This window comes from Chanodichthys erythropterus, chromosome 11 (assembly GCF_024489055.1).
Source record: "Chanodichthys erythropterus isolate Z2021 chromosome 11, ASM2448905v1, whole genome shotgun sequence".
NCBI lineage: Eukaryota > Metazoa > Chordata > Actinopteri > Cypriniformes > Xenocyprididae > Chanodichthys > Chanodichthys erythropterus.
The window spans coordinates 3,358,072-3,385,779 of NC_090231.1; the positions used below are offsets into that span (position 1 = coordinate 3,358,072).

Sequence of the window (27,708 nt, forward strand, 5' to 3'; positions counted from 1 at the left end):
AGGGGGAAAAAATCCACTCCTGCTGTAAATTTAACTCCCTATGAATTAATGCGGTCTCCTCATTTACCGGATCCTGTATAAAAGAACATCGTTTTTGTCACTTTGACGGCGTCTGCATGATGAAAATATGTACTGAATGAATGTACTGCACTGCAAAACATGCTTTTCTTACTTGAGGCTGTGTTACACTGTAACTCTTAATGCACAGATCCGATCTTTTGACCATATCTGATTTTTTTGGCCAGTCTGTTTACATTCACTTTAGAAGCGACTGGTATCCGTTATCTGTGTTTACATTAATTCCCACCCAAAATGATTGTCATTCATAGCTTTACATACACATGGTAGACCCTTGGGTATACATTTGTAGACGTTTTAATGAAGTATTTGTATAATGAAAAGGAATAATAGTAGTATAGTCTCTGTTTAGCTGATGCATAGAGCAAATAAAACAAGCCCTGAAAATCGAATACAAATCACTCAGACACTTAATCATCTAATACCATTAAATATTAGTTAATTGCATCTGATATAGATTATACTTCAAATAAAACAATTGTTGCTGTTTTTATGTGTGTTATGATACAGACGGCACGGAGGCAGAGGTAAAAGCAAGTATGGTGGTTTATTTGAGAAACAGCAATGAGCAGGTGAGTAAATGGAAGATGGAGAATTCAAATGAGATGATAGAGGTTTGATACTGTCCTTGTGATTGCAGATGGAGGTAGAAGTCGAGGAGATGGAGAATGGCTGACGAGGAACACTCACACGGAAGGAGGAACACAGGAGGGGAACTGGAGACAACGAAGCAATAGGGATCGCTGGTAGCAGGGAAGTAGCAGGGAAGTAGCAGGGAAGTAGCAGGGAAGTAGCAGGGAAGTAGCAGGGAAGTAGCAGGGAAGTAGCAGGGAAGTAGCAGGGAAGTAGCAGGGAAGTAGCAGGGAAGTAGCAGGGAAGTAGCAGGGAAGTAGCAGGGAAGTAGCAGGGAAGTAGCAGGGAAGTAGCAGGTTGAGTCCTTGAGGTTCGCATACATGAGTCTGTACTACAAACGAGACCGGACAACTGGTGTGTGTGTGAGTGTGGGTTTAATAATGCTGGTGATTAAGTGGCTGATGAAGTGCAGGTGGCGATGATTAGAATTCCGGTGATTGGGTGCGTGGGTATTGACGGGAGGTGGAGCCTGACGTGTCTGTGACAATGTGTTTGGCATGAGTTTTTGTTTACACTGTTTGACCGGCAGGCGTCACCAGTGTGTGGAGATTCGAACACTTCGAAACAGTGAATCATTTTGGGAAGCAATTGGTTCAATTGATTCAAAGCTTTGAAAGGCTTCGTTTCTCCCCGTTGCTGCCAGCGATTTGACCATTTTATCATCTAACTGTGTTGTTATTGTATTAAATTACAGATACATTTGCATGTATTTTAATATAACAGAAAAATACTGTATAAAAGTACAGTATTTTGTCTGTATAAAAAAAGGTGAATCATTGTAATTTGTCATTAGTGTCATACTTAACAGCAGAGTTACTAATTTAGAGATATTTTACAAAGTTTTCACTACAATTTAAAATAAAACAAGCTAAAAAAAAAATAATTTTCCTAAAATTCAGATTTTTATTTATGTACGCATGTATGTATGTATTTTTTTTTGCAGTGTAGCTATTTTACCAAGCTGTCAACACTGCAAACTCTGACGGGATGTTTAATATCAGTCAAGTGACACGATTCAGTTTTAAATGACTAATAAATAAATAAATAAAGTAAGTCACAAAATATGTCACCATTGTATGACATTGTATGAAATAATATAAAAAAGGAAAATATAGTTTCCTCACCGCTCGCATCAGTGAATGAATTGAATTGTGAAAAATGTTACAGATTTTGCACAATTTAAATTGAAAAAAAAAAAAAAAATTCAATTTGATAACATCACATTTGCATACAGACCTCACTCTTTTTTATATCTATCAAACTCATATAAACTCGATAGTAAACACATTTCAAACATTTCTCAACATATAACACAATAAACAATGAACATACCTGCAGAAATACACAGAGCACAATTAATTGTTTGGGATACACGTCTCTCCCCTTCAGCGGTCCATACAGCATGGAGAAAGAAAAGTTATGTACATTATGCCTCATTATAACTCTGAACACAAACATGAAAATATAAGAAAAAACATAAATTTTGATGAAGTTCATTAACATTATTATTTATATATATTGTAATATTTGAACCAGCTACACTACACCGCGGCCCATCAACACATCTATTGGTTAATATGGTTTGTTTAAAATAGCAACGTGGAAAACAGACGTTTTTAGTCATTTTCACGGATTCGTATGATGGGGATCATTTTGACAATGGTTTCGTCTGTACTTAGAAAACACAAAGGAACAACTTTTCTGTTTTAACCATATCATTGTTGAGTAAACTCATCTTAGAGTTTGTTTCAGTCGATGGATGCGCAAAACGTTATAACAACGATAATCAAAAAGCGTGGTCAAAACAGTCACTCTTTGTAATCTGTTCACTTCGAGTGCCGTATGCTCTAATGTCCAGTCATTTACGCCGTCATCACCCAGGTGTTGATAGCGCGAGCGCAGGTGAGACCAGGGGCCTGTACCATGAAGCTGGATTAGCTGGCTAGCCAGGTAAATTTCAGATTAGTTTGCACCAATCCTAGGTTTTTGGTACTATGAAAGTGACTTGGCTTTTAGCGGTGTTCATCACCATAGTAACTTACTCTCCAAGGCTAACCTGCTCCAGGGTAGGTTATGTTCTGGGTTAGGGATCTCAAACTGAAATTGGACCAATCAGGTGTAAGCTAAGTGACACTGACACACCCAACACAATAAAGTCACTCCCCCAGTTTCTCTTCCTCCAAATTAAAGGTCATTATATAGTAAAAACAAATATTTAACAATGAAATTGTCTGGTTTTAATTATAATATAATTTATATATGATTTGTATATGATCTATATTTTTATTAATCCATTACACATATGCGTTTAGTTTAACAGTTGTTTTTAAGCACTTAGTTTCAAAGAATATTAATATATATATAGATCATATTATGTCATATAAATAAAGTGTAAATATACTCTTTAAATATGACTAAATGTGACCTTGTATGTTTAAGTCTTTATCGCTATATTATCAACTATATAAACTAACGTCATAACTTTCACTTGCACTAATAGAGAAAGATCATTTCTATTATTTGTCCTCTTTCACAGACAAGTATTTTCCATTAGTGTAAATGCGTTTAAAAAGAGTTTTAAATCTCACTGGCTCTCTCGCAAGAAGTGAATCACAATTTATCTCTGTTGCAAGGCATGTGATTGGCTGTTTGCCACTGATGTCACGCATTCATGTGCACATGCTCTACAAACTCAGGATCAAAGCCTGAGTTGACAGAGAAAGTTGATGATCAGCATCATGTTACCAACAAAGCCGGATTGGAGTGGTTTAGTTTTGTCAACTCTAAACGAATCCTATAACCCTGAGTTTGTTCAACTACGATCATGGTACAGGCCTCAGGGGTGAGTTTCCCGAAAGCATCCCCAGCAAGCAATAGTCGTCATTTCACCGTCTCGGTTAACTATAGACCCGATATAATCCGGCTATGTGTAACCCACTTTTAGCCGAAATAATCTTTCATTTGGTTACATGTAATTTTTGCCAAATTAACTTGCGATTTGTATGATATTGAAAAAAACTACTGTTCACTCTTTTTTTGGTTCGGAGTAATGGAACGACCACAGGATGTCCGGTTAGAACATAACGTCTCACACCAGGGGTACTTGTAGTTGATTTATTGTGTGTGTGGTTCTGTAAACATAAACAATATACAAAATATAAATAAACAAACAATCACAGATCTATAAACAGTACTAGATCTATAAGTGAGTACTTGAATACTGGTTATAAGATAATCAGCATGGTAAAGGGTATTAGAAAACTAGACAAAGTGAATTATATAATTACACAAATACAAACTCTGTACAAATGATTATAATACTGTACTGCGTACCCAACGCATGTAGTGTTAACAGCGCATGCGTCTGACTCACTAAATAGACATGCCTGTACATGTTCCCTGAAACGCGTTTCAATCCAACACTATATAATAAAGATATAACATTAAACACTGTCCATATAAATAACACGGGAGGCTCATGAAATTTACGTGACAATATAAAGTGCAAACATATTTAACAATGTAAACATTTAGGCGGAATGCCGCGATGGCGATCTTTAATCTCTCTCATGAACGTATTATAACTATGCAAATGTACTTACTATTAGTTGCACGCACGCACACACATAATCCTCAAATCTTTGGACTGCAACACTTCTGACGAATCTAACTATTATTAACAATAAACAAGCACATCTACGCAGTCTCTCTCCATAACATCTTGTTTTCCAACTCCCTGGAAAGTTTTGGAACAGTCCAAGTCACGAACAGAGGCGGGGGAGTTTGGGAGAGTCCATTTCCGAAGGGTGGCCTTTTTTTACAGATATTGCATCATGTAAGTGAAGTCAACAGTGATTACAAGGTGTTTGGTTTCACATCTTTGACATGTCATATTGCGTAGGCTGTGCGTAGACATGATTTAACTTATAGTCAGACCGGCAATTTGTAGCCCACCTATAGTCAATACTATTTATTGTAGTTTTTGGAGGTTGATACCCATCATGTTCACAAAGTCAATGATTTCTACAAGATGTAAGTGGCATTTCATGACATGGTCTATATGTATTCATGATTTAGTTCTGAATTGCATAGGCTATGTGTTTGGGGGTAAATTGATGCCAAAACCATTGAAAATGGACAGACTAAAAGTCACAAATAGATATTACAACTTGCATACAAAACACAATCTACAAATAGATAAAAAATCCGCAAACAAACTCTTTGTGACCCACAAATATAAAGCATGATCTACAAAAAGATTAAAAATCCACAAATAAACACATCCTGATTCACAAATAGAAATCAGTGACTTGTACTTGAAAACCAGAATTTGAATGAATGTAAAGTGACTTGTTTGCAGGTGAAGATCATGTTCTGTTTGTAGATTGTGTCAAATTTGTTTTCAGAATTTTGGCACAGCTGTTTCGCTGTTTTTTTCCATTAAAAAATCTACAAATGCCCTCCTCACAATTTGCAAACAAACACGGTCTAACTTGTATTTTCAAACCACTGTAAAAAGACATTCCTACACATTCTGTGCAAAGCTCAGCATGCAAGTGTTGAATCTGTGTTTGCAGATCACAGGGCGTTCACAGATCCCTCTGCACACGTCTACAGATCTTTTTGGCACTATCTTTCCACAGAGTGTGTGACTACGATCCACACGTGTAGTCAGCCAATCAGGAGTATTGCTTCAATGCCGGTGTCACAGCACTGACAGGCGGACAGAGCCTGGGCAGCGCTGCAGTAGGAGTAAAATCTTTGCGTGGAAGGGGGAGCTGCCTCAAGACCTGCCACGGTTATGTGCGCCTGCCTCTGGGACCTGCCACGGTTATGTGCGCCTGCCTCGGGACCTGCCACCGTTATGTGTGCCTGTCTTAGGGACCTGCCACCGTTATGTGCGCCTGCCTCAGGACCTGCCACCGTTATGTGCGCCTGTCTTAGGGACCTGCCACCGTTATGTGCGCCTGCCTCAGGACCTGCCACCGTTATGTGCGCCTGCCTCAGGACCTGCCACCGTTATGTGCGCCTGCCTCAGGACCTGCCACCGTTATGTGCGCCTGCCTCGGAACCTGCCACCGTTATGTGCGCCTGCCTCAGGACCTGCCACCGTTATGTGCGCCTGCCTCAGGACCTGCCACCGTTATGTGCGCCTGCCTCAGGACCTGCCACCGTTATGTGCGCCTGCCTCGGAACCTGCCACCGTTATGTGTGCCTGCCTCGGAACCTGCCACCGTTATGTGTGCCTGCCTCGGAACCTGCCACCGTTATGTGCGCCTGCCTCGGAACCTGCCACCGTTATGTGTGCCTGCCTCGGAACCTGCCACCGTTATGTGTGCCTGCCTCGGAACCTGCCACCGTTATGTGCGCCTGCCTCGGAACCTGCCACCGTTATGTGTGCCTGCCTCAGGACCTGCCACCGTTATGTGCGCCTGCCTCAGGACCTGCCACCGTTATGTGCGCCTGCCTCGGAACCTGCCACCGTTATGTGCGCCTGCCTCAGGACCTGCCACCGTTATGTGCGCCTGCCTCAGGACCTGCCACCGTTATGTGCGCCTGCCTCAGGACCTGCCACCGTTATGTGGGCCTGCCTCAGGACCTGCCACCGTTATGTGCGCCTGTCTTAGGGACCTGCCACCGTTATGTGCGCCTGCCTTAGGGACCTGCCACCGTTATGTGCGCCTGCCTCAGGACCTGCCACCGTTATGTGCGCCTGTCTTAGGGACCTGCCACCGTTACGTGCGCCTGCCTTAGGGACCTGCCACCGTTATGTGCGCCTGCCTCGGGACCTGCCACCGTTATGTGCGCCTGCCTCAGGACCTGCCACCGGTATGTGCGCCTGCCTCAGGACCTGCCACCGTTATGTGCGCCTGCCTCAGGACCTGCCACCGTTATGTGCGCCTGCCTCAGGGACCTGCCACCGTTATGTGCGCCTGTCTTAGGGACCTGCCACCATTATGTGCGCCTGCCTCAGGGACCTGCCACTGTTATGTGCGCCTGTCTTAGGGACCTGCCACCGTTATGTGCGCCTGTCTTAGGGACCTGCCACCGTTATGTGCGCCTGCCTCAGGGACCTGCCACCGTTATGTGCGCCTGTCTTAGGGACCTGCCACCGTTATGTGTGCCTGCCTCAGGGACCTGCCACCGTTATGTGCGCCTGTCTTAGGGACCTGCCACCGTTATGTGCGCCTGTCTTAGGGACCTGCCACCGTTATGTGCGCCTGCCTCGGGACCTGCCACGGTTATGTGCGCCTGCCTCGGGACCTGCCACAGTTATGTGCGCCTGCCTCGGGACCTGCCACCGTTATGTGCGCCTGCCTCGGGATCTGCCACCGTTATGTGCGCCTGCCTCGGGATCCGCCACCTTTATGTGCGCCTGCCTCGGGACCTGCCACGGTTATGTGCGCCTGCCTCGGGATCTGCCACGGTTATGTGCGCCTGCCTCGGGACCTGCCACCGTTATGTGCGCCTGCCTCGGGACCTGCCACCGTTATGTGCGCCTTATGTACCTATTTATCATCTTAACTTAATATTTTATTCGCTCTTATTGCCCATAATGCAGCGCATCTCGTGGCTCCTACTTGCGTCGCGTCTGCCTCAAGATCTTTCACTGTTTACAGCTACCAGACACCCAGGACTGATTCAGGAGAGCACAAAATAAAACATGTCATAGCCAAGGTGAGTAAATTGAACACGTAAAATCACATTGTGGTCTGTGAAATATTATTTAAGGATCTTTTTAAGTACTAGTTTACGAAGTTAATAAGATTTTTACATTTTTTAAAACATTTCTTTAAATGTTTGTGTCATTCAACAACACTGAAACAGCATTAGTTTTTATTTTTATTTATTTATTGCAATATGGGGCTCAGACACCTTAAGCAGAGAAAAAAAAAAAGTTAAAAAAAAATATGATTGTAAAAAATGGGCTACACATTGTGGCATTAAGGCAAACTCAAAAGGTTATGCTGAACAAAATAAGTAACTCTATTAGTTCTGCAAAGTGACTTTTTAGACTGTATTATTCAACAAATTTGATAAGACAGTAGCACAATGTGTGGTACAGCAACAGGAGGCATCCCTTTATCATCAAAACCATTCAGGATCAGAATCTGTGGATGCTTTGTAAAATTGAGTATAATTATTTAAGGGCCTCAGGGACCTGCCACCGTTATGTGCGCCTGCCTTAGGGACCTGCCACCGTTATGTGCGCCTGCCTCGGGACCTGCCACCGTTATGTGCGCCTTATGTACCTATTTATCATCTTAACTTAATATTTTATTCGCTCTTATTGCCCATAATGCAGCGCATCTCGTGGCTCCTACTTGCGTCGCGTCTGCCTCAATATCTTTCACTGTTTACAGCTACCAGACACCCAGGACTGATTCAGGAGAGCACAAAATAAAACATGTCATAGCCAAGGTGAGTAAATTGAACACGTAAAATCACATTGTGGTCTGTGAAATATTATTTAAGGATCTTTTTAAGTACTAGTTTACGAAGTTAATAAGATTTTTACATTTTTTAAAACATTTCTTTAAATGTTTGTGTCATTCAACAACACTGAAACAGCATTAGTTTTTATTTTTATTTATTTATTGCAATATGGGGCTCAGACACCTTAAGCAGAGAAAAAAAAAAAGTTAAAAAAAAAATATGATTGTAAAAAATGGGCTACACATTGTGGCATTAAGGCAAACTCAAAAGGTTATGCTGAACAAAATAAGTAACTCTATTAGTTCTGCAAAGTGACTTTTTAGACTGTATTATTCAACAAATTTGATAAGACAGTAGCACAATGTGTGGTACAGCAACAGGAGGCATCCCTTTATCATCAAAACCATTCAGGATCAGAATCTGTGGATGCTTTGTAAAATTGAGTATAATTATTTAAGGGCCTCAGGGACCTGCCACCGTTATGTGCGCCTGCCTTAGGGACCTGCCACCGTTATGTGCGCCTGCCTTAGGGACCTGCCACCGTTATGTGCGCCTGCCTTAGGGACCTGCCACTGTTATGTGCGCCTGTCTTAGGGACCTGCCACCGTTATGTGCGCCTGTCTTAGGGACCTGCCACCGTTATGTGCGCCTGTCTTAGGGACCTGCCACTGTTATGTGCGCCTGTCTTAGGGACCTGCCACCGTTATGTGCGCCTGTCTTAGGGACCTGCCACCGTTATGTGCGCCTGCCTCAGGGACCTGCCACCGTTATGTGCGCCTGCCTCGGGACCTGCCACTGTTATGTGCGCCTGTCTTAGGGACCTGCCACCGTTATGTGCGCCTGTCTTAGGGACCTGCCACCGTTATGTGCGCCTGTCTTAGGGACCTGCCACTGTTATGTGCGCCTGTCTTAGGGACCTGCCACCGTTATGTGCGCCTGTCTTAGGGACCTGCCACCGTTATGTGCGCCTGCCTCAGGGACCTGCCACCGTTATGTGCGCCTGCCTCGGGACCTGCCACCGTTATGTGCGCCTGCCTCGGGATCTGCCACCACCGTTATGTGCGCCTGCCTCAGGGACCTGCCACCATTATGTGCGCCTGTCTTAGGGACCTGCCACCGTTATGTGCGCCTGCCTCAGGACCTGCCACCGTTATGTGCGCCTGCCTCAGGACCTGCCACCGTTATGTGCGCCTGCCTCAGGACCTGCCACCGTTATGTGCGCCTGCCTCGGGATCTGCCACCACCGTTATGTGCGCCTGCCTCAGGGACCTGCCACCATTATGTGCGCCTGCCTCGGGATCTGCCACCACCGTTATGTGCGCCTGCCTCAGGGACCTGCCACCGTTATGTGCGCCTGTCTTAGGGATCTGCCACCATTATGTGCGCCTGCCTCAGGGACCTGCCACCATTATGTGCGCCTGCCTCAGGGACCTGCCACCGTTATGTGCGCCTGTCTTAGGGACCTGCCACCGTTATGTGCGCCTGCCTCAGAGACCTGCCACTGTTATGTGTGCCTGTCTTAGGGACCTGCCACCGTTATGTGCGCCTGTCTTAGGGACCTGCCACCGTTATGTGCGCCTGCCTCAGGACCTGCCACCGTTATGTGCGCCTGCCTCAGGACCTGCCACCGTTATGTGCGCCTGCCTCAGGACCTGCCACCGTTATGTGCGCCTGCCTCAGGGACCTGCCACCGTTATGTGCGCCTGTCTTAGGGATCTGCCACCATTATGTGCGCCTGCCTCAGGGACCTGCCACCATTATGTGCGCCTGCCTCAGGGACCTGCCACCGTTATGTGCGCCTGTCTTAGGGACCTGCCACCGTTATGTGCGCCTGCCTCAGAGACCTGCCACTGTTATGTGTGCCTGTCTTAGGGACCTGCCACCGTTATGTGCGCCTGTCTTAGGGACCTGCCACCGTTATGTGCGCCTGCCTCAGGGACCTGCCACCGTTATGTGCGCCTGTCTTAGGGACCTGCCACCGTTATGTGCGCCTGTCTTAGGGACCTGCCACCGTTATGTGTGCCTGCCTCAGGGACCTGCCACCGTTATGTGCGCCTGTCTTAGGGACCTGCCACCGTTATGTGCGCCTGCCTCGGGACCTGCCACCGTTATGTGCGCCTGCCTCGGGATCTGCCACCACCGTTATGTGCGCCTGTCTTAGGGACCTGCCACCGTTATGTGCGCCTGCCTCGGGACCTGCCACCGTTATGTGCGCCTGCCTCGGGATCTGCCACCACCGTTATGTGCGCCTGCCTCAGGGACCTGCCACCGTTATGTGTGCCTGCCTCAGGGACCTGCCACCGTTATGTGCGCCTGTCTTAGGGACCTGCCACCGTTATGTGCGCCTGTCTTAGGGACCTGCCACCGTTATGTGCGCCTGCCTCGGGACCTGCCACCGTTATGTGCGCCTGCCTCGGGATCTGCCACCACCGTTATGTGCGCCTGTCTTAGGGACCTGCCACCGTTATGTGCGCCTGTCTTAGGGACCTGCCACCTTTATGTGCGCCTGCCTCGGGACCTGCCACGGTTATGTGCGCCTGCCTCGGGACCTGCCACGGTTATGTGCGCCTGCCTCGGGACCTGCCACCGTTATGTGCGCCTGCCTCGGGATCTGCCACCGTTATGTGCGCCTGCCTCGGGATCCGCCACCTTTATGTGCGCCTGCCTCGGGACCTGCCACGGTTATGTGCGCCTGCCTCGGGATCTGCCACGGTTATGTGCGCCTGCCTCGGGACCTGCCACCGTTATGTGCGCCTTATGTACCTATTTATCATCTTAACTTAATATTTTATTCGCTCTTATTGCCCATAATGCAGCGCATCTCGTGGCTCCTACTTGCGTCGCGTCTGCCTCAAGATCTTTCACTGTTTACAGCTACCAGACACCCAGGACTGATTCAGGAGAGCACAAAATAAAACATGTCATAGCCAAGGTGAGTAAATTGAACACGTAAAATCACATTGTGGTCTGTGAAATATTATTTAAGGATCTTTTTAAGTACTAGTTTACGAAGTTAATAAGATTTTTACATTTTTTAAAAAAATTTCTTTAAATGTTTGTGTCATTCAACAAACACTGAAACAGCATTAGTTTTTATTTTTATTTATTTATTGCAATATGGGGCTCAGACACCTTAAGCAGAGAAAAAAAAAGTTAAAAAAAAATATGATTGTAAAAAATGGGCTACACATTGTGGCATTAAGGCAAACTCAAAAGGTTATGCTGAACAAAATAAGTAACTCTATTAGTTCTGCAAAGTGACTTTTTAGACTGTATTATTCAACAAATTTGATAAGACAGTAGCACAATGTGTGGTACAGCAACAGGAGGCATCCCTTTATCATCAAAACCATTCAGGATCAGAATCTGTGGATGCTTTGTAAAATTGAGTATAATTATTTAAGGGTTTAAGGCTAGACTGAATAATAAAATCAGGAAAAGGGAATTTAAAAATGCCATTTTAACACACTTACCCCAAATGTCCCTTTGTTTGCAAAGCCGTTTTTGCCTGGAACCTGTGGAAGCCCTCTGTCTTTTTTTTTTTTTAGGATTAATAGAGTTACCTTTGAAAGACCAAGAGAGGACAACCATTTACAATGCATTTAATTTGATTGTTCTATATGCATCACCCATGCATTTTTAAGCAAACAAAATTATCCAAAAAAAAATTACCTCAGGAGTAAGTACTTCCAAAATGTAGGATGTATTACTTTATTCTGTCATGTCAATCTGTGTGACTCTTTTAATTCTCTCAATGATCCCCTCTGTCTGTTGGCAATAGGCATTGTATTCAACATTGTTACAGTATATTGGTTATATATTAAGTGTAGCTCAAAATGCTAGGAAATAATTGTTTATATTTGTTGTTGGATTATTAATGGAGCTGTGACTGTTTCAAATGAATTTGAACTTTCAACAAAGCGAACTGACCTAGAAGAAGTTAGAGTGCAGTGGGAAATGGGGGACACTTGTGTGTGTAGTCAGAATGGTAAACACAAAATGGGAAATTCAGTCTGCAAAACGATGATTGATGTCACACGAACCAGAAATGGACTGAAATGTTCAATCACAGAGATGTGAACTGTTTAAATCAGATAAGACACATCTATACTGGGTGTGCAGTGGAAAAGGAGTTACTACCTTTCCCAAGGACTTTGCCTGGAGTGGATGCTGCTATCCTGCTATAGTAGCACCAGGAAATCATTTTGTTGAATTACCAAGTTCACATCCTTTGTTCAGACAGAAGAGAGAAATGCCTACATACAGAGGATACATCCTTGCAGATCCATGGACATCACAAGCGACGAGTGCAGGTTGGGGAATGTTCCCCTTTGGGGGAGTGGTTGCTGCCTTGCAAAAGATAAATGGACTGGCTTTGATGTTAGAACAAATGAAGAATGACACTGCTGATTCTATCACTCTGTTAAATGATGAAATGAGAGCAATAAGAAGTGCTGTAATTCAGAACAGAATGACCTTAGACCTTTTAACAGCCAAGGCAGGAGGACTATGCAAAATGTTGAATTTGTCATGCTGTTTTTCCATTCCAGATTACTACAATATTTTTGACTTGATAGATCACATGAAAACCATAATTGTTGATCCACCTGAAGCATATGACTGGGGTAAAGGGATGAGACAATGGTTCTCTAACTGGGCGACGTACCTTAATTTGTTGTTTCCTGTTATACTAATGATTTTACTACTTTTATGTTTGGCTCCATGCATATTACAATCCTTACAGGGAATGAATAAGACAAGTCTTGGAATAGTCTAATAGATCACAGTATTAGATTATGATTATGTGTTTAGATTTTGCTTGCTATTATTTGAAAAACAGATTGATCAATTTCCTTTAAAGGGACTAAAGCACTAAATCATAAATGATTTAAAGTGGCCATTGTTAAATAATTTCTTATTTCTTGGGCTTCACGTTTTGACTTTCTCTGTGTCTTGGGATTTTTCCATTGTGCACATCATGTGCCTACCTTGACAAAACAAGAAGTAGTAGTTCTTGAACACACCGACACTCTCACACACAACCAGAAGTTGAACACACACACATTTACGCACATACATTTCTTATTTGTTATTATATTTCTTGAAATGCCATACATGTAAGGTTTGATTCTTAAAGGGTTAGTTCACCAAAAAATGAAATTTATTACTTATCCTCATGCCGTTCCACACCTGTAAGACCTTTGTTGATCTTCAGAACACAAATTAAGATATTTTAGTTGAAATCCGATGGCTCTGTGAGGCCTCCATAGAGAGCAATGACACTCCCTTCTCAAAATCCATTAATGTACTATAAACATATTTAAATCAGTTCATGTGAGTACAGCGGTTCAATATTAATATTATAAAGCCACGAGAATATTTTTGGTGCGCCAAAAAAAACAAAATAATGACTTATTTAGTTATGGCTGATTTCAAAACACTGCTTCAGGAAGCATCGGAGCGTTATGAATCAGTGTGTTGAGTCAGCGGTTCGGAGCACCAAAGTCACGTGATCATGATTCGACACACTGATTCATTTGTGCTCCGAAGCTTCCTGAAGCAGTGTTTTGAAATCAACCATCACTAAATAAGTTATTATTTTGTTTTTTTTGGCTCACCAAAAATATTCTCATCACTTTATAATAATATTGAACCACTGTACTCACATGAACTGATTTAAATATGTTTTTAGAACATTAATGGATCTTGAGAGAGGAAATGTCATTGCTGGCTATGCAGGCCTCACAGAGCCATCGAATTTCATAAAAAATATCTTAATTTCTGTTGTGAAGATGAACAAAGGTCTTACGCGTGTGGAACGGCATGAGGGTGAGTAATTAATGACATTATTTTCATTTTTGGGTGAACTAACCCTTTAAGAATCATCTCTGTTTCCAACGAGTCATAATTGATTTCTTCTCTAAGTGTGATTCATTGTATTTGAGGAAACTGACATTCTCTCAGTTCAGCTTTATAGTCATATATAATTTTTTTATTATTAAAATTGTATGTATATTTGTGTTTTATAAACGTCACAACACAGGAATGCTGTTTGTAAAGAAGTTTATTTGAGCTGGTGTTGTTGAATTACAGATTATAAGAAACTTTATACTCAACTTTGAGTTTTTCTTTAAGAATAAACCATATTTCATTTCACTAAGACATATAGATGAATCATTTTAAACAAGTAATTTGTAAAGATATGACTAGAAACAGGAGCAGAAGAAAGTATCCACACCACCAGAATCCCAAGATCCCATGAAATCAACTGATGTGATTGTGCTTTACTTTGATTTTCTTTTAAATAGTCAATATGCTTTATGCCAAATCCTTGAATCATGATCTTCTAATGTCTAGTTGACTGTAAGTGTGTTTGATTGAACAGTCTGTGTTAAAATATTGAGCCATTTTTCCAGAAGAGAATGACTGCAATTTCCAAATGTTTCTAAAAGCCACAGATGAAAACTCATTTTGATTTCATGGGGTCTTTAAAACATATATAGTGCACACTGGTATTTTATACTCTGAAATTAATTTCATTGTACTGATATAAACACATTATCTGATGAAAACAGAACAAAAAGTGTTTGCCAATAAAAAAAAGAACAAGGTAAAATGAAAGTGAAAGAACAGCACAAACGAATCCTTCACTCTTCATTTCTGCTGCAGATGAAGTTGAGTCTGTCAGTCTCAGGACGGCTGATCCAGTGCTGATCTCCTCCAGACTGAACGGCTCCAGATCTCACTGCAGAATCACAGTTCTCTGAATCATCAATCGCCCAGTTCTGATAGCACACGGTCTGTCCGCTCACCCAGAACCAGAGGCCCACAGTGCAGGAGTGACGTAAACCCAACCACACCGCCCCAGTAGACGCCCATTTAACCACATTCATCACGTCACGCTGAATCTCTTCTGAATGAACCGAGACCAGATCCACATGATTCTGTCTGCAGTATCTCAGAGCTTCAGACCACGTCATCTTCTGTTTGATCAGAATCAGTTTTTCTGGACACAAAACAAACCACAAGCAGAAACTAGAGAGAGACTGATCAAAAACAACATGCAGAACAAACACTGTGGAGGAATTTGTCATGTCAGACATGTAGTGTGAACTTTAAAGGGTTAGTTCACCCCAAAATGAAATTTCTGTCATTAATTACTCATCCTCATGTCGTTTCAAACCCGTAAGACTTTAATTCATCTTCAGAACACAAATTAAGGTATTTTTGATGACACAATGCTGTCAGATTTCCTTCCATTCATTGCTTTTTTAACTTAATTGACACTTCAAAAACTCCATAAAGAGATCAGAAAATTAATCCATATGAATCAAGCAATTTAGTCCAAATTTTCTATAGAGAATCAATCAAATTTATTATCCAGACGCCAAAAAAAGTGCAAGTGCAGAGTGTACAGTCTTGTCTTGCACTTTTTGTGGCATCTGGATAATAAATTCGTTGGAGCTTTTTTGACTTCATTCTCGTGTGCAGATCTTTCATTTTTTTGATCTTTGAGCATTTGGTCATCAAAATATCTTCATTTGTGTTCTGAAGATGAATGAAAGTCTTACGGGTTTGGAACGACATGAGGATGAGTAATTAATGACAGAAATTTCATTTTGGGGTGAACTAACCCTTTAAGATATCTGGAGGTGATGGATGGATTGTGTGTGTTTGTGAGGATCTGCTTACCTTCATGACACACAAAAGGAAAATTGGTGTAGCAAGAGACGTCATCCCAATCTCTCAGAGCATTACTAGTGATCGCTGCACAGTTGTCAACTCCAGCATTATTAGGTTCACCAGACCTCCAGTATCTGAATAAGGAGTCACTCTGATCTGACCACTGCCATGAGACTCTGAACAGACCGATCCAGACATCACCAGATATGTGATTATCATTGATGAACTTCTGAAGCTGTTGATTCTCATTCCGGTTCCTCACACTGACCAGATCAATGTGATTCTGTCTGCAGTAACTCTGAGCGTCTCTCCAGTTCTTCATCTGATTGACAAAGACGATTCCTGTGTTTGCTTTAAGAAAAACAATAAAAAATTAAAATAAAATAAAAAATCTTTATTCTTATGCTGCTTTATGGTTTGATGTGAACAAGAGCAGCAGTGGAAACATCAGAAACACGTGTCATTCATTCAATATCTTCAGGATTATTTTAAAGATTTAACATGAAGTAACATTTGTGAACATCATGATGATTTTAAAAAGTAGCATAATAATTTTGTTAATAGCGACACCTACAGGTGAACAGAATGAGTGTTCGTTTAAATCAGGGTGGAAAGAGTACTGAAAAAATATAATCAAAGTAACATTACTTTCCAAAAATGTAGTTACAAAAAATAACTTGAGTAAAATAGTATCTTATTTAAAAGTCTCATGATGAAGTGAGAACTGAGCTGTGGATTCGACCTGCTTATAATAAACACTGAACACTGTAATTAAAAATGAAGTAAACAGTGTAAATACTGTAATTCACATTATCTTGTAAAAGAGAATGAAGAATATCATCCAACAGTTTTAATTTTGACTGACAAAACAACATAAAACATTTATTAGAAAAGATGCAAAAGTTATTTTCGTTTAAATCATAATGTATGAAAATAAATTAATAAACACTGAGAGATCTATTGTTGAACATAAAATATCAATGTTCAGAACAGTGCAAAGAATAAAAAAATAAAAAAAACTCATAGTTCATCATCACACACCAGAGTTGGTTTTAAAAAGAGAGAAATAAAGCCCATTTATCTCCAAACGATGTCAGTTTTATCGTTCAAGAAATGAGAATCACTAATATTATCACTTTTATCCTCACCTAATGCACATTGCACTGGATAAGATAGTGAGCGAACACAAACTACACTGTAATCCATCCATTAAATGAAAACTGACAAGAAAAAATATAATTACAGCAGTGAATCTGCTCCATTGCTCCACAAATCACTCCTGAAATTGCTGTGATTGACAGTGATAACTGCAGCAACAGACGGACAATAGAGCATTTGTCAGAATAGAGCGGTGCATTAAGTGCTGTAGAGTAAATGAAGATTAATAGACCTGCAGCAACACAGAGGAGAAGAAGAGAACAAGTCTGTGTCTGAGTGCTTCAGCAGCTTTAAACATCAGTTTAAAGAGCTTTTTTTTTTCCCACATCCTTTTTAAAACAATGTTTAGAAATCTGCCTATTTAATGTTTTTAATTAATTCTAAAACTATTTGAAAGAATTTAATGCATTATTTAATTATTAACATGAATCATTTATTATAGATATTTAATAATAAATCCAAAAGCAAAACATGAAAAGAACTACATTAGGAAGCGGTAAATGAGCTAACGAGTGTCCTCTGCTGCCATCTGCTGGTTATAGTGCTCATTTCAGTGTGTCTTTTTCATTTTAAACGTCTTTGTTCCCTTTCGTGGGAACTATCGACGCTACGTCGAATGACGTGATGGGAACCCTCTGCATTTTGTGTTCGTGAAGCACCTCTGTATCCAACCAATGAGGAAACGTGACGTCAGAGGCGGGTGACGTCACTGACCAGGAAACTATAAAGCACACCCAGAACAAAGAACGCTAGCTTCTGTTGTCTTCAGCAAGCGCTCTCTGTATCTTGTGTGTCTTATTTGGTGTTGTTTGTCTTATCACATATAATAATCACGATCTCTTCGTCTCAGGAGAAGAGTATCTCACACCAATCCATATATTTATATATAAAAAAGACACGTATTATGGCGAGAAACAGCAGTGAAGTTGGAGTGAGTATGCCCAGTCTGTGTGCACTGTAAAAACTCTCTCTCAGGACACTGTGCTCCAGTGTTCCCCGCGGATCGGGTCCCGCTTCTGCTGAGGCAGGGCAGAGGCTCCGTTCGTGGGGTTCACAAATGGATCTGACAGAGGGGTTAGAGACGGGCGCCGCCCTTTCTCTGCCTTCACCTGCCAGGTTCAGTGCCATCTCCCAGGTGGAAGCACGCTCTGCGGTTTCTTCCCCCGGGTTGAGGCACCGATACTCACATGTCCAGCTCTTAGGAGGTGGATATTGTGATATCGATCTGAGGATCGCCACCTCACAGTCACACATATATCGTGTTTCAAAATCACACGTTTGTAACAAATCAATCGTGAACAGCAGTTTGATTTTCCCCCTGTGCTACACTACAAAGCGAGTGGGGATACACACGATTTATGTGTCGTTTGCTTGGAGTGGAGCATGCACGTCAGCTCAAAAAAAAAAAAAAAAACTGACAGTGACAGTGTTCATTCATAAAAATGTCCCGAAGAAAAGTATGCACTAGCGGGAGTTTTGTAGCTCCACTCCTGTTGGCTTTATTCTCGAGGGAATAAAAGTCTAAGCTCGGATCTCGCGTTGCCGAGGCAGCGTGTAGATTAAGTCTGCAGAAAGCTTGGGGACAGGCGACACAGCCGAAGTCTTTGTGGGGTAACACAGATCTGCGGACTGTAATTACCACCAAGAAGGCTTCGAAGAAGTCCTGATGCCAGTGGTGCGGGACATTGGAGGGCAGTCCCCTCCAGAAAGGGTTGGGTATTAAAATACTTGGTACCCATCCCTCTTTGGCGCCCTCAGGGGGCCGTTCTGCTAACCCTGCCACCCAGTGTGCTTCAGGGCGCAGCGGTCTCCACCGATCCTCCGAGGAGGGCCGGTCATCACTTGATGTTCAAAAAACACCAGAGGCCAGTCTCGAGAGACTGGTTCCCTTTGTAAATAAGGCAGAATGGAAACTTCTCCCAAATATTTCAAAATGGGTGCTGCTCACAATAGAAAAGGGTTACAAATTCGGGTCTCGCCCGCCCCAGTTTAATGGGGTCCTTCCCACAGTGGTGGCCCTGAGCAGTCTCTGGTAATGGAACAGGAGGTTATGACACTCTTGCAAAAAGGAGCTATAGAAGGGGTTCTCCTCCCAGCAAGCTGTCAGGGTTTTACAACCTATACTTCATTGTTCCAAAGAAGGGACAGATCAGGTCCGAGGACTGGTTTGTTGTGATAGACCTGAAAGATGCTTACTTTCATGTGTCCATCCATCCTTCTCATAGGAAGTTCCTCAGGTTTGCTTTCGGGGACAAAGCTTACCAATACAGGGTTCTTCCTTTCAGCCTATCATTATCACCCCGCACGTTCATGAAGTGCGTGGATGCAGCGCTGGCTCCATTGAGACTCCAGGGCATCCGCGTGCTGAACTATATCGACGATTGGTTGATATTAGCTCAAACAGAACAGTTGGCAGTTCAACATCGAGATGTTGTTCTGTCGCACATGAAAAAGCTTGGGCTGAGGCTCAATGTCAAAAAGAGTGTGCTGGTTCCGAGTCAGATTGCAAACTATCTAGGAGTAATCTGGGATTCTACCACGATGCAGGCACAGCTGTCTCCTGCTCGTGTGAATTCCATTCTCGGAGCCGTGAATGGGGTGAAGTTAGGCTAGTCACTCACTGTAAAACAGTTTCAGAGACTGTTGGGTCTGATGGCAGCTGCGTCCAACGTTATTACTATTTGCCTTCTGCACATGAGACCCTTACAGTGGTGGCTCAGGACCAAGGGGTTTTCCCTGAGAGGAAATCCTTTTCGCATGATCAAAGTCACGCGGCGATGCCTTCGTGCTCTGGTCATGTGGAAAAAGCCTTGGTTCCTGTCCCAGGGACCCGTGCTGGGAACTCCTCGTCGTCGCATAATGCTTACGACAGATGCTTCCCTCACGGTCTGGGGGGCGCGATCATGAGTGGTCGCTCGGCTCAGGGTCTATGGGAGGACCATCAGCTCTCCTGGCACATAAATCGGCTGGAGATGATGGCAGTGTCTCTAGAACTGAAACACTTCCTCCCAGACCTGAGGGGCCACCACGTGTTGGTCCGTACGGACAACACGACGATGGTCTCTTATGACCAGTCACTCACTGTAAAACAGTTTCAGAGACTGTTGGGTCTTATGGCAGCTGCGTCCAACGTGATAACTTTTGGCCTTCTGCACATGAGACTCTTACAGTGGTGGCTCAGGACCAAGGGGTTTTCTCCGAGGGGAAATCCTTTTTGCAAGATCAAAAGTCATGCGGCGATGCCTTCGTGCTCTGGTCATGTGGAAAAAGCCTTGGTTCCTGTCCCAGAACCCATGTTTGGGACTTCTCGTCGTCGCGTAATGCTTACGATGGATGCTTCCCTCATGGGCTGGGGGGCGATCATGAGTGGTCGCTCAGCTCAGGGTCTCTGGGAGGACCATCAGTTCCTGGCACTTAAATTGGCTGGAAATTATGGCGGTATTTCTTGCAGTAAAATACTTCTTCCCAGACCTGAGGGCATTAAAATGTGGGAGCAGACGCCCTGTCGAGGCAGGGGCCGAGGCCCGGGGAATGGACTCTCCATACTGAGGTGTGGAGCTCACTTTGGAAAACTTTGGTCGAGCTGAAATTGACCTATTTGCTTCAGGGGAATCAACCCAGTGTCCACTGTGGTTCTCCCTATCTCATTCAGCACCACTGGGTCTGGATGCCATGGTATAGACGTGGCCGAGGCTGCGTCTGTATGCATTCCCCGTTCGCTCTGCTCCCGGGAGTTCTGGAGAAAGTACGCCAGGAAGGGGTCAGTCTAATATTGATAGCCCTGTACTGGCCAACCAAAATATGGTTCTCAGACCTAGTGTCACTTCTAGATGGCTCCCTGATGGAGCTTCCTCTCAGGCAGGACCTCCTGTCTCAAGCGGGCGGCATGATAATTCATCCACGCCCAGAACTATGGAGACTGTGGGCCTGTGCCGGTTGCATAAAGCACCTTAAGTGTAATTTTCCCTTAAGATCGCCCTTATGTTTCCCTTAAACTTAAGGGTGTTGCAGAAAATAACCGTTAAGTGTTACTTAAGGGTTTCTTTAGGCGAAACGTCATAAACCCTTAAGAATTTCCCTTAAGTATATATTTTTCACTTAAGTAATGCGTAAGTGTTGCATAAAGCCCCTTAACCTTCATTTCCCTAAGTATATCGTAAGGTTCATAAAACTTCACCTTAAGTGTTACACAGAGTGAGCAGGTTCAATCCAAGTCGTATAACGTGCCACGATCGGCCGCTTTATATGATAGACAAATTGTACTTTAGCGGTTTATTCACATAAACATTGATGAAATATAACATATCTTATAACAAATCTTATATGGTCAACGGAAGCGCAAATGTGCGTGCATCACACGCAAAAACAAACCTCATTGGTTCTTGCGCGCACATTTGAGCTTCCGACACAGCCGTAATCATATGGATGTCTTTCAATAAACGGACATAAATGATGAGAGAATATTAAAAATATCTTTATTTGTTATCCAAAGATGAATGAAAGTCTTATGGGTTTGGAACGACATGAGGGTGTCAGGGTGAGTGAATGACGGCAGAAATCTCAATTTTGAGTAAACAATCAATTTGAGTTTCTCGTCTCTTTCATATTTGGTTTTCTTTTTTGTTTTCCTTATCCATATTATGTTGTTTTCTGTGAAAACTTACCACGATAAGTATTAACAAATAACATGTCCATGGCAACAGTAGAATTTTTTAACGGCAAAACCTGGGATGCTGTCGTTAAACACTTAACGGTTTCCCTTACCTAAGAGAACAGTTTAAGAGATTATATGCAACACCCTTAAGTCATTCCCTTAGTTAAGGGGAAATCACGCCTTAAGTGTCATACTTAAGGGAAAAACTTAAGGTGCTTTATGCAACAGGGCACTGGCCTCTGAGGGGGCCAGGCTCATAGATGCTGCTCTCCCAACTGAGGTTGTGGAGACCATACTCCACTCCAGAGCTCCCTCCACGAGGAAGTGTATGCGGCCATTTTGGCCATACTCCTCTGGGGGATTCCTCGGCAGGTCGAAACCCCCTTTTTTATACGCTTCCTCCGTGGTACTCTGAGGCTGAGGCCTTCAGTACGTACAAGGACTCCGGCCTGGGACTTGGCCGTGGTATTAGAAGGGTTAGCCGAGGCTCCCTTCGAACCACTAGAGGAAGTTTCAGAGAAATTCCTCACTCTTAAAGACCATATTTCTACTGGCTATTTCATCTCTTAAAAGAATAGGAGATCTTCAAGCACTTTCAGCTGCTTCTTTGTGTTTGGAATTTGCACCTTGAATGGTCAAAGCGTTCCTGCACACTAGACCAGGCCTATATGCCTAATGTCCCCACCAAAGTCCCAGGTTCCATCGTACTTTAGGCCTTCCATCTTCCTCCATTTACAACTTCGGATCAGGAGAAACTCAATCTGCTCTGCCCAGTGAGGGCTTTAGATGCATATGTCCACAGAGCTGCCCTGTGGGGAAAAACAGATCAATTGTTTCTGTGTTTTATGGGTCTCATTAGAAAGGAGGTCCAGCATCTAAGCAGAGAATGAGCAAGTGGGTGGTCGAGGCTATCTCACTTGCTTAATAAGGGGGCCGGACAGCCATCTCCATTAGCTGTCCGTGTTCACTCGACTAGGGGTATGGCGGCCTCAAAGGCCTTAATGTCAGGAGTATCCATTAATGACATATTCCTGGTCAGTGACGTCACCCGCCTCTGACGTCATGTTTCCTCATTGGTTGGATACAGAGGTGCTTCACGAACACAAAATGCAGAGGGTTCCCATCACGTCATTCAACGTAGCGTCTCGTTCCCTTACTCAGGGAACAGGGGTTACATCTGTAACCCGAGACGTTTTCTACTAGAGGACAGAAATCCTCCACTAAACTAAAGCATATGACATTCATTTTCCATATCTCCTTGAATGAAAATGAGAAACGTTGACTAGATCATCTTTAAAATGAATTTACAATAACTATAATTAATTACTACAGATTACTATAGACTGTGGGGCAGTCGTGGCCTAATGGATAGAGAGTCGGACTTATAACCCAAAGGTCATGGGTTCGAGTCTCGGGTCTGGCAGGGATTGTCGGTGAGGGGAGTGAATATCCAGCGCTCTCCCCACCCTCAATACTACGACTGAGGTGAGACCCTTGAGCAAGGCACCGTACCCCCAACTGCTTCCCGGGCGCCGCAGCAATGGCTGCTCACTGCTCTGTGTGTGTGTTCACTGCTGTGTGTGTGCACTCGGATGGGTTAAATGCAGAGCACAAATTCTGAGTATGAGTCACCATACCTGGCCACTTCACTTTTCACTTACTATAGAGGTATTATAATAATAATAATAATAATAAAGCATTTAAAATAGCAGGCTACATGTGTTTAAAAACCTATAGGCCCGGTATCACAAACAGGGATAGGGTTAGGGTTAGGGTTAGGGTTAGGGTTTAAACCAGGATTAGGCCTTAGTTTAATTAGGGCATTTAAGTAGCTTTTATAAACATGCCCTAGTGTTAAAACAGCTACAATATGCATTTTAGTCTAGAACTAGCTTAATCCGTGTCTGTGAAACAAGGAGATATTATCTGGTGTCCAAACATCAAGAGTGCACCATAGACTGAAGGTCCGGATTGTTCAGACCTCCACGATTGAAGATAAAAGAGTTCAGATTCATTTGCTGCATTTTTCAAATATCTGAAAAGAGGAATATTGATGATGAGAGTAATAATACATCTCTGATCTGTTTTACTCGTGTGGAATACAGTGAGTCAATTAATGAATTTACTTTATTATTATTATTGGAACAGATAAGAGGTTTGTGGTAGTTTTGTAATCTGGCTCAAAATCTAATTGATCTAGACTACTTAAAGAGAATATCTGCAAACAGTTATTAAAATTATTAAAATTATTTTACACATAGCCTAAAAAATTGACACATTTAAAACATTTACACATTTATCTACAAAACTTCTGGATTTATATAATTTTCTCACTTTAGATATGCAAATGTACGGAGCTCCTAAAGGGACATGGTGGTGGAAAAAATTTGGGATGAAAGGAAAAAATGTTTTTCAAATCTTTTGCGTTCTCTGACAAAACCTGTTGTGAGTTCAGACAAACACTTCCTGTTTAATTTCCCTCAGGCAGTGGTTCAGACAGCTCTGTACGTTAACAATGGAGCAGTTAATAGAGTTTGATTCTGAACTGAGACTGAAATATAAAGAAATCTGTTCAGTGTTTAGTTCAAGACACGGTTTGACGTCAGTGAAAGACAACGGATAAGGTCAGTAAAGTTGGCAACATATTCACAGATTCAGATTTCCTGGATCAATAACTCGTGAGCTAAACTTTGATAAAACACAATAACATCTCTTTACAATCGTAGACAATGAGCTACAACCTAATTTTCCTCAAAACGAGTCTTCCTCCGTTACGTACAAAATACATTGATCTCTGTGTGCAGGAGCTGAAGGGACCGTCTGCAAAGTGCAAAACCTGAAAGTGTTTCTACAAAAATGTTGTACAGCTGTTGAACACCAGGCATGTGCACACATAGACACAGAGCTGTCTGAACCACTGCCTGAGGGAAATTAAACAGGAAGTGTTTGTCTGAACTTACAACTGGTTTTGTCAGAGAACGCAAAAGATTTGAAAAATACTTTTTCCTCCCATCCCAAATTTATTTAATCACCATGTCCCTTTAGGAGCTCTGTACAAATTAAATAAATTCTTTATGCAACATAATTAGCCTAAAATAAATAACTAAATAAATAAATAAAAATCTTTGTGTTGTTTTAATTTTGATAAATGCATATGCACCTGCATCACTCGTCATCAGAGCGTTTCATAAGGTTATACAGAGTTAGACAGACTTCAGTCACCGAGAGCCAAAAACAAACAGCAGCGCCTTTAACAGTTCCTCCTGAACCAAAACAATGAGCTCCTGCTGCGTTCACTACATGAGTAACTATAATTATGAGATGGAAACCCGTGAGGCTCTACCTGGAGCGTTTCTATTTCAACAAAATCCACACCAAAATAAATCTGCAGCAGTCAGGTGGAACAAGTAAAGCTCTGTAAGTTGTTTGTGTTCATTATTATTGTAATGTTCTGTGCTTTGAGCAATAACATTTCTAGCTGGGGTGATCTCACATTGTGACCACAGTATGAGCACACAGTGAGAGCGCTGTGAGGTTACACTTTTACATCACTGAGAGACAAACTGTTGACTGGGTATGATGTTGGTGGTGCTGACCCTTTGTGATGAAGATATTAAACATTAAGGCGTCAGCTGAAGCGTGTTTTTCTAATCAGAAGTAAATGTTCTGGAGTCTGGAGAGTCTTCTCTTATATTTGGTATATGGTGCATCTATAAATTAATGGTTGTAATTTTAAAAAGTTGAACTCACTGTTGTTGCAGATGAAAGTCTGGCTGTTGCTACATGACACATCACTCCATTGTCCATTCTTCATCACAGCACACTCCTCATCTCTGCCATCTGGTTGTCCAGTAGACCAGTTCAGATAGAGCGCAGGATCACCTGAAGACCACTGCCATTCATCAACACTCGTCTTCTTCAGCCCAATCCAGACAAAGTTATTAGGATTAGCACTCACTCTCTTCACCTCGTTCATGTCGTTCATGTTGTCAACGGTGGCCAGATCTGTGTATTTCTCTCTGCAGTATCTCTGAGCTTCAGTCCAGCTCTTCTGCACGTTTATAAAGTAATACTGACGCTGAACACATTCAGATACGGAGCAGAGAGCTGTGAAAGAGAGGGTTTGATTTAATGCTTTTCATAACAGAGTCAAACCTGATGAAACTATAAACCATCAATAAAACAACAAACACACTCACCAATGAGAAGAAGAATGAAATATAGAGTTTGCTCCATTTCTGAGGAAGAAACACATTGAAAAACTCAGAAAATCGCATATTCATCTTGTAGTAAAACATGATCATGTCATTTAAAAAAAACAGTAAATTCACAATCATTCAGACAATATTAACATCTCAAAGTCTAGTTGTGTTTGAAGAATGAACATGTGAGTTGTTCTTACTTTAGAGGTCGTGTGTTTCTGTCCTGAGTCTGATGTTTCTGTCTGCAGCTTTAAACAGTGTGATCATTATATCTGCTCTCATCCCTCTTTCAGAACATCATTTCATGTCATTTGTTTATTACTCAAAACCCCCATATCATATTTATTTCCTCTTTTTTTGTGTTTGTCCACCTCTGTCCCTTTATTTGCATGTTGACGTCTGTGTCAGTCAGTATTAGTCTACATTAATATGAACCTCCATCAGAAAATTATATGAACATTTTATATTTTAACACATTACACTTTTAGATCACTGTGAGATAAATTGTTGTATGAGCGCAGGATCACCTGAAGATACAATTTATATCTTAACATTCACAAATAAATTCAGCTGCTTTAATGATATTGCTGGACTGAATAACTCGTGTTTCATCTCTCTCATCTTCATGTACGGGACTGTCCACACACACTTACGCTTGACCATCCCTTACGGAACAAAAATATATGGGAAGATACTGCAAAATATAATATAATATAATAAGAAAGGTGGTTACTGAGAGCTTTAAGAGCTCTGTTTGTGTCACGGTGCACACAAAAAACAAGATAGGATCCAGTTGCAGCGGTTGTTTATTGGGTAATCCAAGGTCGTAATCCAAAAGCAGGCAAGGGTCAAAATCCAGTAAAGCAGTCCATACAAAACAGGCACAAGAAAACCAGAGAAACCGAAGTACACACAACATCAACAACGAACCACAACCAAAGACAGAAACAGCTCACTATAAATAGACAGACACTAATGACATGATACAAAACAGGTGAGTGCAATGACGTGAGATGATTAGTCCGGGAAGTGTGTATTGGGATATGTAGTCCATGAAACAGGTGGAAATGAGAGTCCGGGATGGAGTGCCCTCTAGTGGCTGAAAGGGCACTCTCACTGGTGATCATGACATTACCCCCCCCTCAAAGGAGCGGCTACCAGACGCTCCACCAGACAAAACACAAAAACACAAAAAACTCAGGAGGGAGGTGGACAGGAGGAGGATCAGGGGGAGGGATGGTGGGCCAGATCCCGGTTACCTCACTGAACACCAGGGCGGTGCTGGAGGAACTGACCAGGCGGGCGCTGGCAGGCTTGGAGTCCTGGCTGATTGCCAGGGTGGTGCTGGAGGAACTGACCAGGCTGGTTCCAGTGGGTCTGGAGTCCTGGCTGATGGCCAGGGTGGTGCCGGAGGAACTGACCAGGCGGATACTGGCAGGACTGGAGTCCTGGCTGATTTCCAGGGCGGCGCTGGAGGAACCGACCAGGCTGGTTCCAGCGGCTCGGACGGCCCGGGCAGTGGCGGCAAGACAGAAGGCTTGGATGACGGCGGCAGGGCTGAGGGTCTGGGCGGCGACGGCGGCAGGGCAGAAGGTCTGGGCGGCGGCGGCGGGACAGAAGGCTTGGATGATGGCGGCAGGACAGAAGATCTGGACGGTGGCAGGGCAGAAGGCTTGGATGATGGCAGCAGGACAGAAGATCTGGACGGTGGCAGGGCAGAAGGCTTGGATGATGGCAGGGCAGGAAGCTTGGGCGGCGGGGGCAGGGCTGGCGGCCTGGGCGGCGGCGGCGGCAGCAGGGCAAGGCGCTTAGTTGGCGGCGGCAGCAGGGCAAGGCGCTTCGTTGGCGCCGGCAGGGCAAGGC

General features: G+C 43.2%; 1 protein-coding gene across 1 annotated transcript; it reads right to left on the reverse strand.

The window, feature by feature from the left end:
• Window positions 1–14,795: 14,795 nt before the first annotated feature.
• On the reverse strand, window positions 14,796–25,879 carry LOC137030226 (macrophage mannose receptor 1-like). Its single transcript, XM_067400413.1, has 4 exons — window positions 25,843–25,879; window positions 25,394–25,750; window positions 15,841–16,182; window positions 14,796–15,154 (listed from the first exon to the last, which is right to left on the reverse strand). The coding sequence occupies exons 1-4, from the start codon at window positions 25,877–25,879 to the stop codon at window positions 14,796–14,798; spliced, it is 1,095 nt and encodes a 364-aa protein (XP_067256514.1).
• Between the last annotated feature and the right edge of the window lie 1,829 nt (window positions 25,880–27,708).

Coding starts and splice junctions, on each gene's coding strand:
- LOC137030226 (XM_067400413.1), bottom strand. CDS start 25,879: ATGGAGCAAACTCTATATTTCATTCTTCTTCTCATTG. Junction 25,751..25,842: donor TTTCATTCTTCTTCTCATTG/GTGAGTGTGTTT, acceptor TCTCTTTCACAG/CTCTCTGCTCCGTATCTGAA. Junction 15,155..15,840: donor TCCTTTTGTGTGTCATGAAG/GTAAGCAGATCC, acceptor TTTTGTGTCCAG/AAAAACTGATTCTGATCAAA.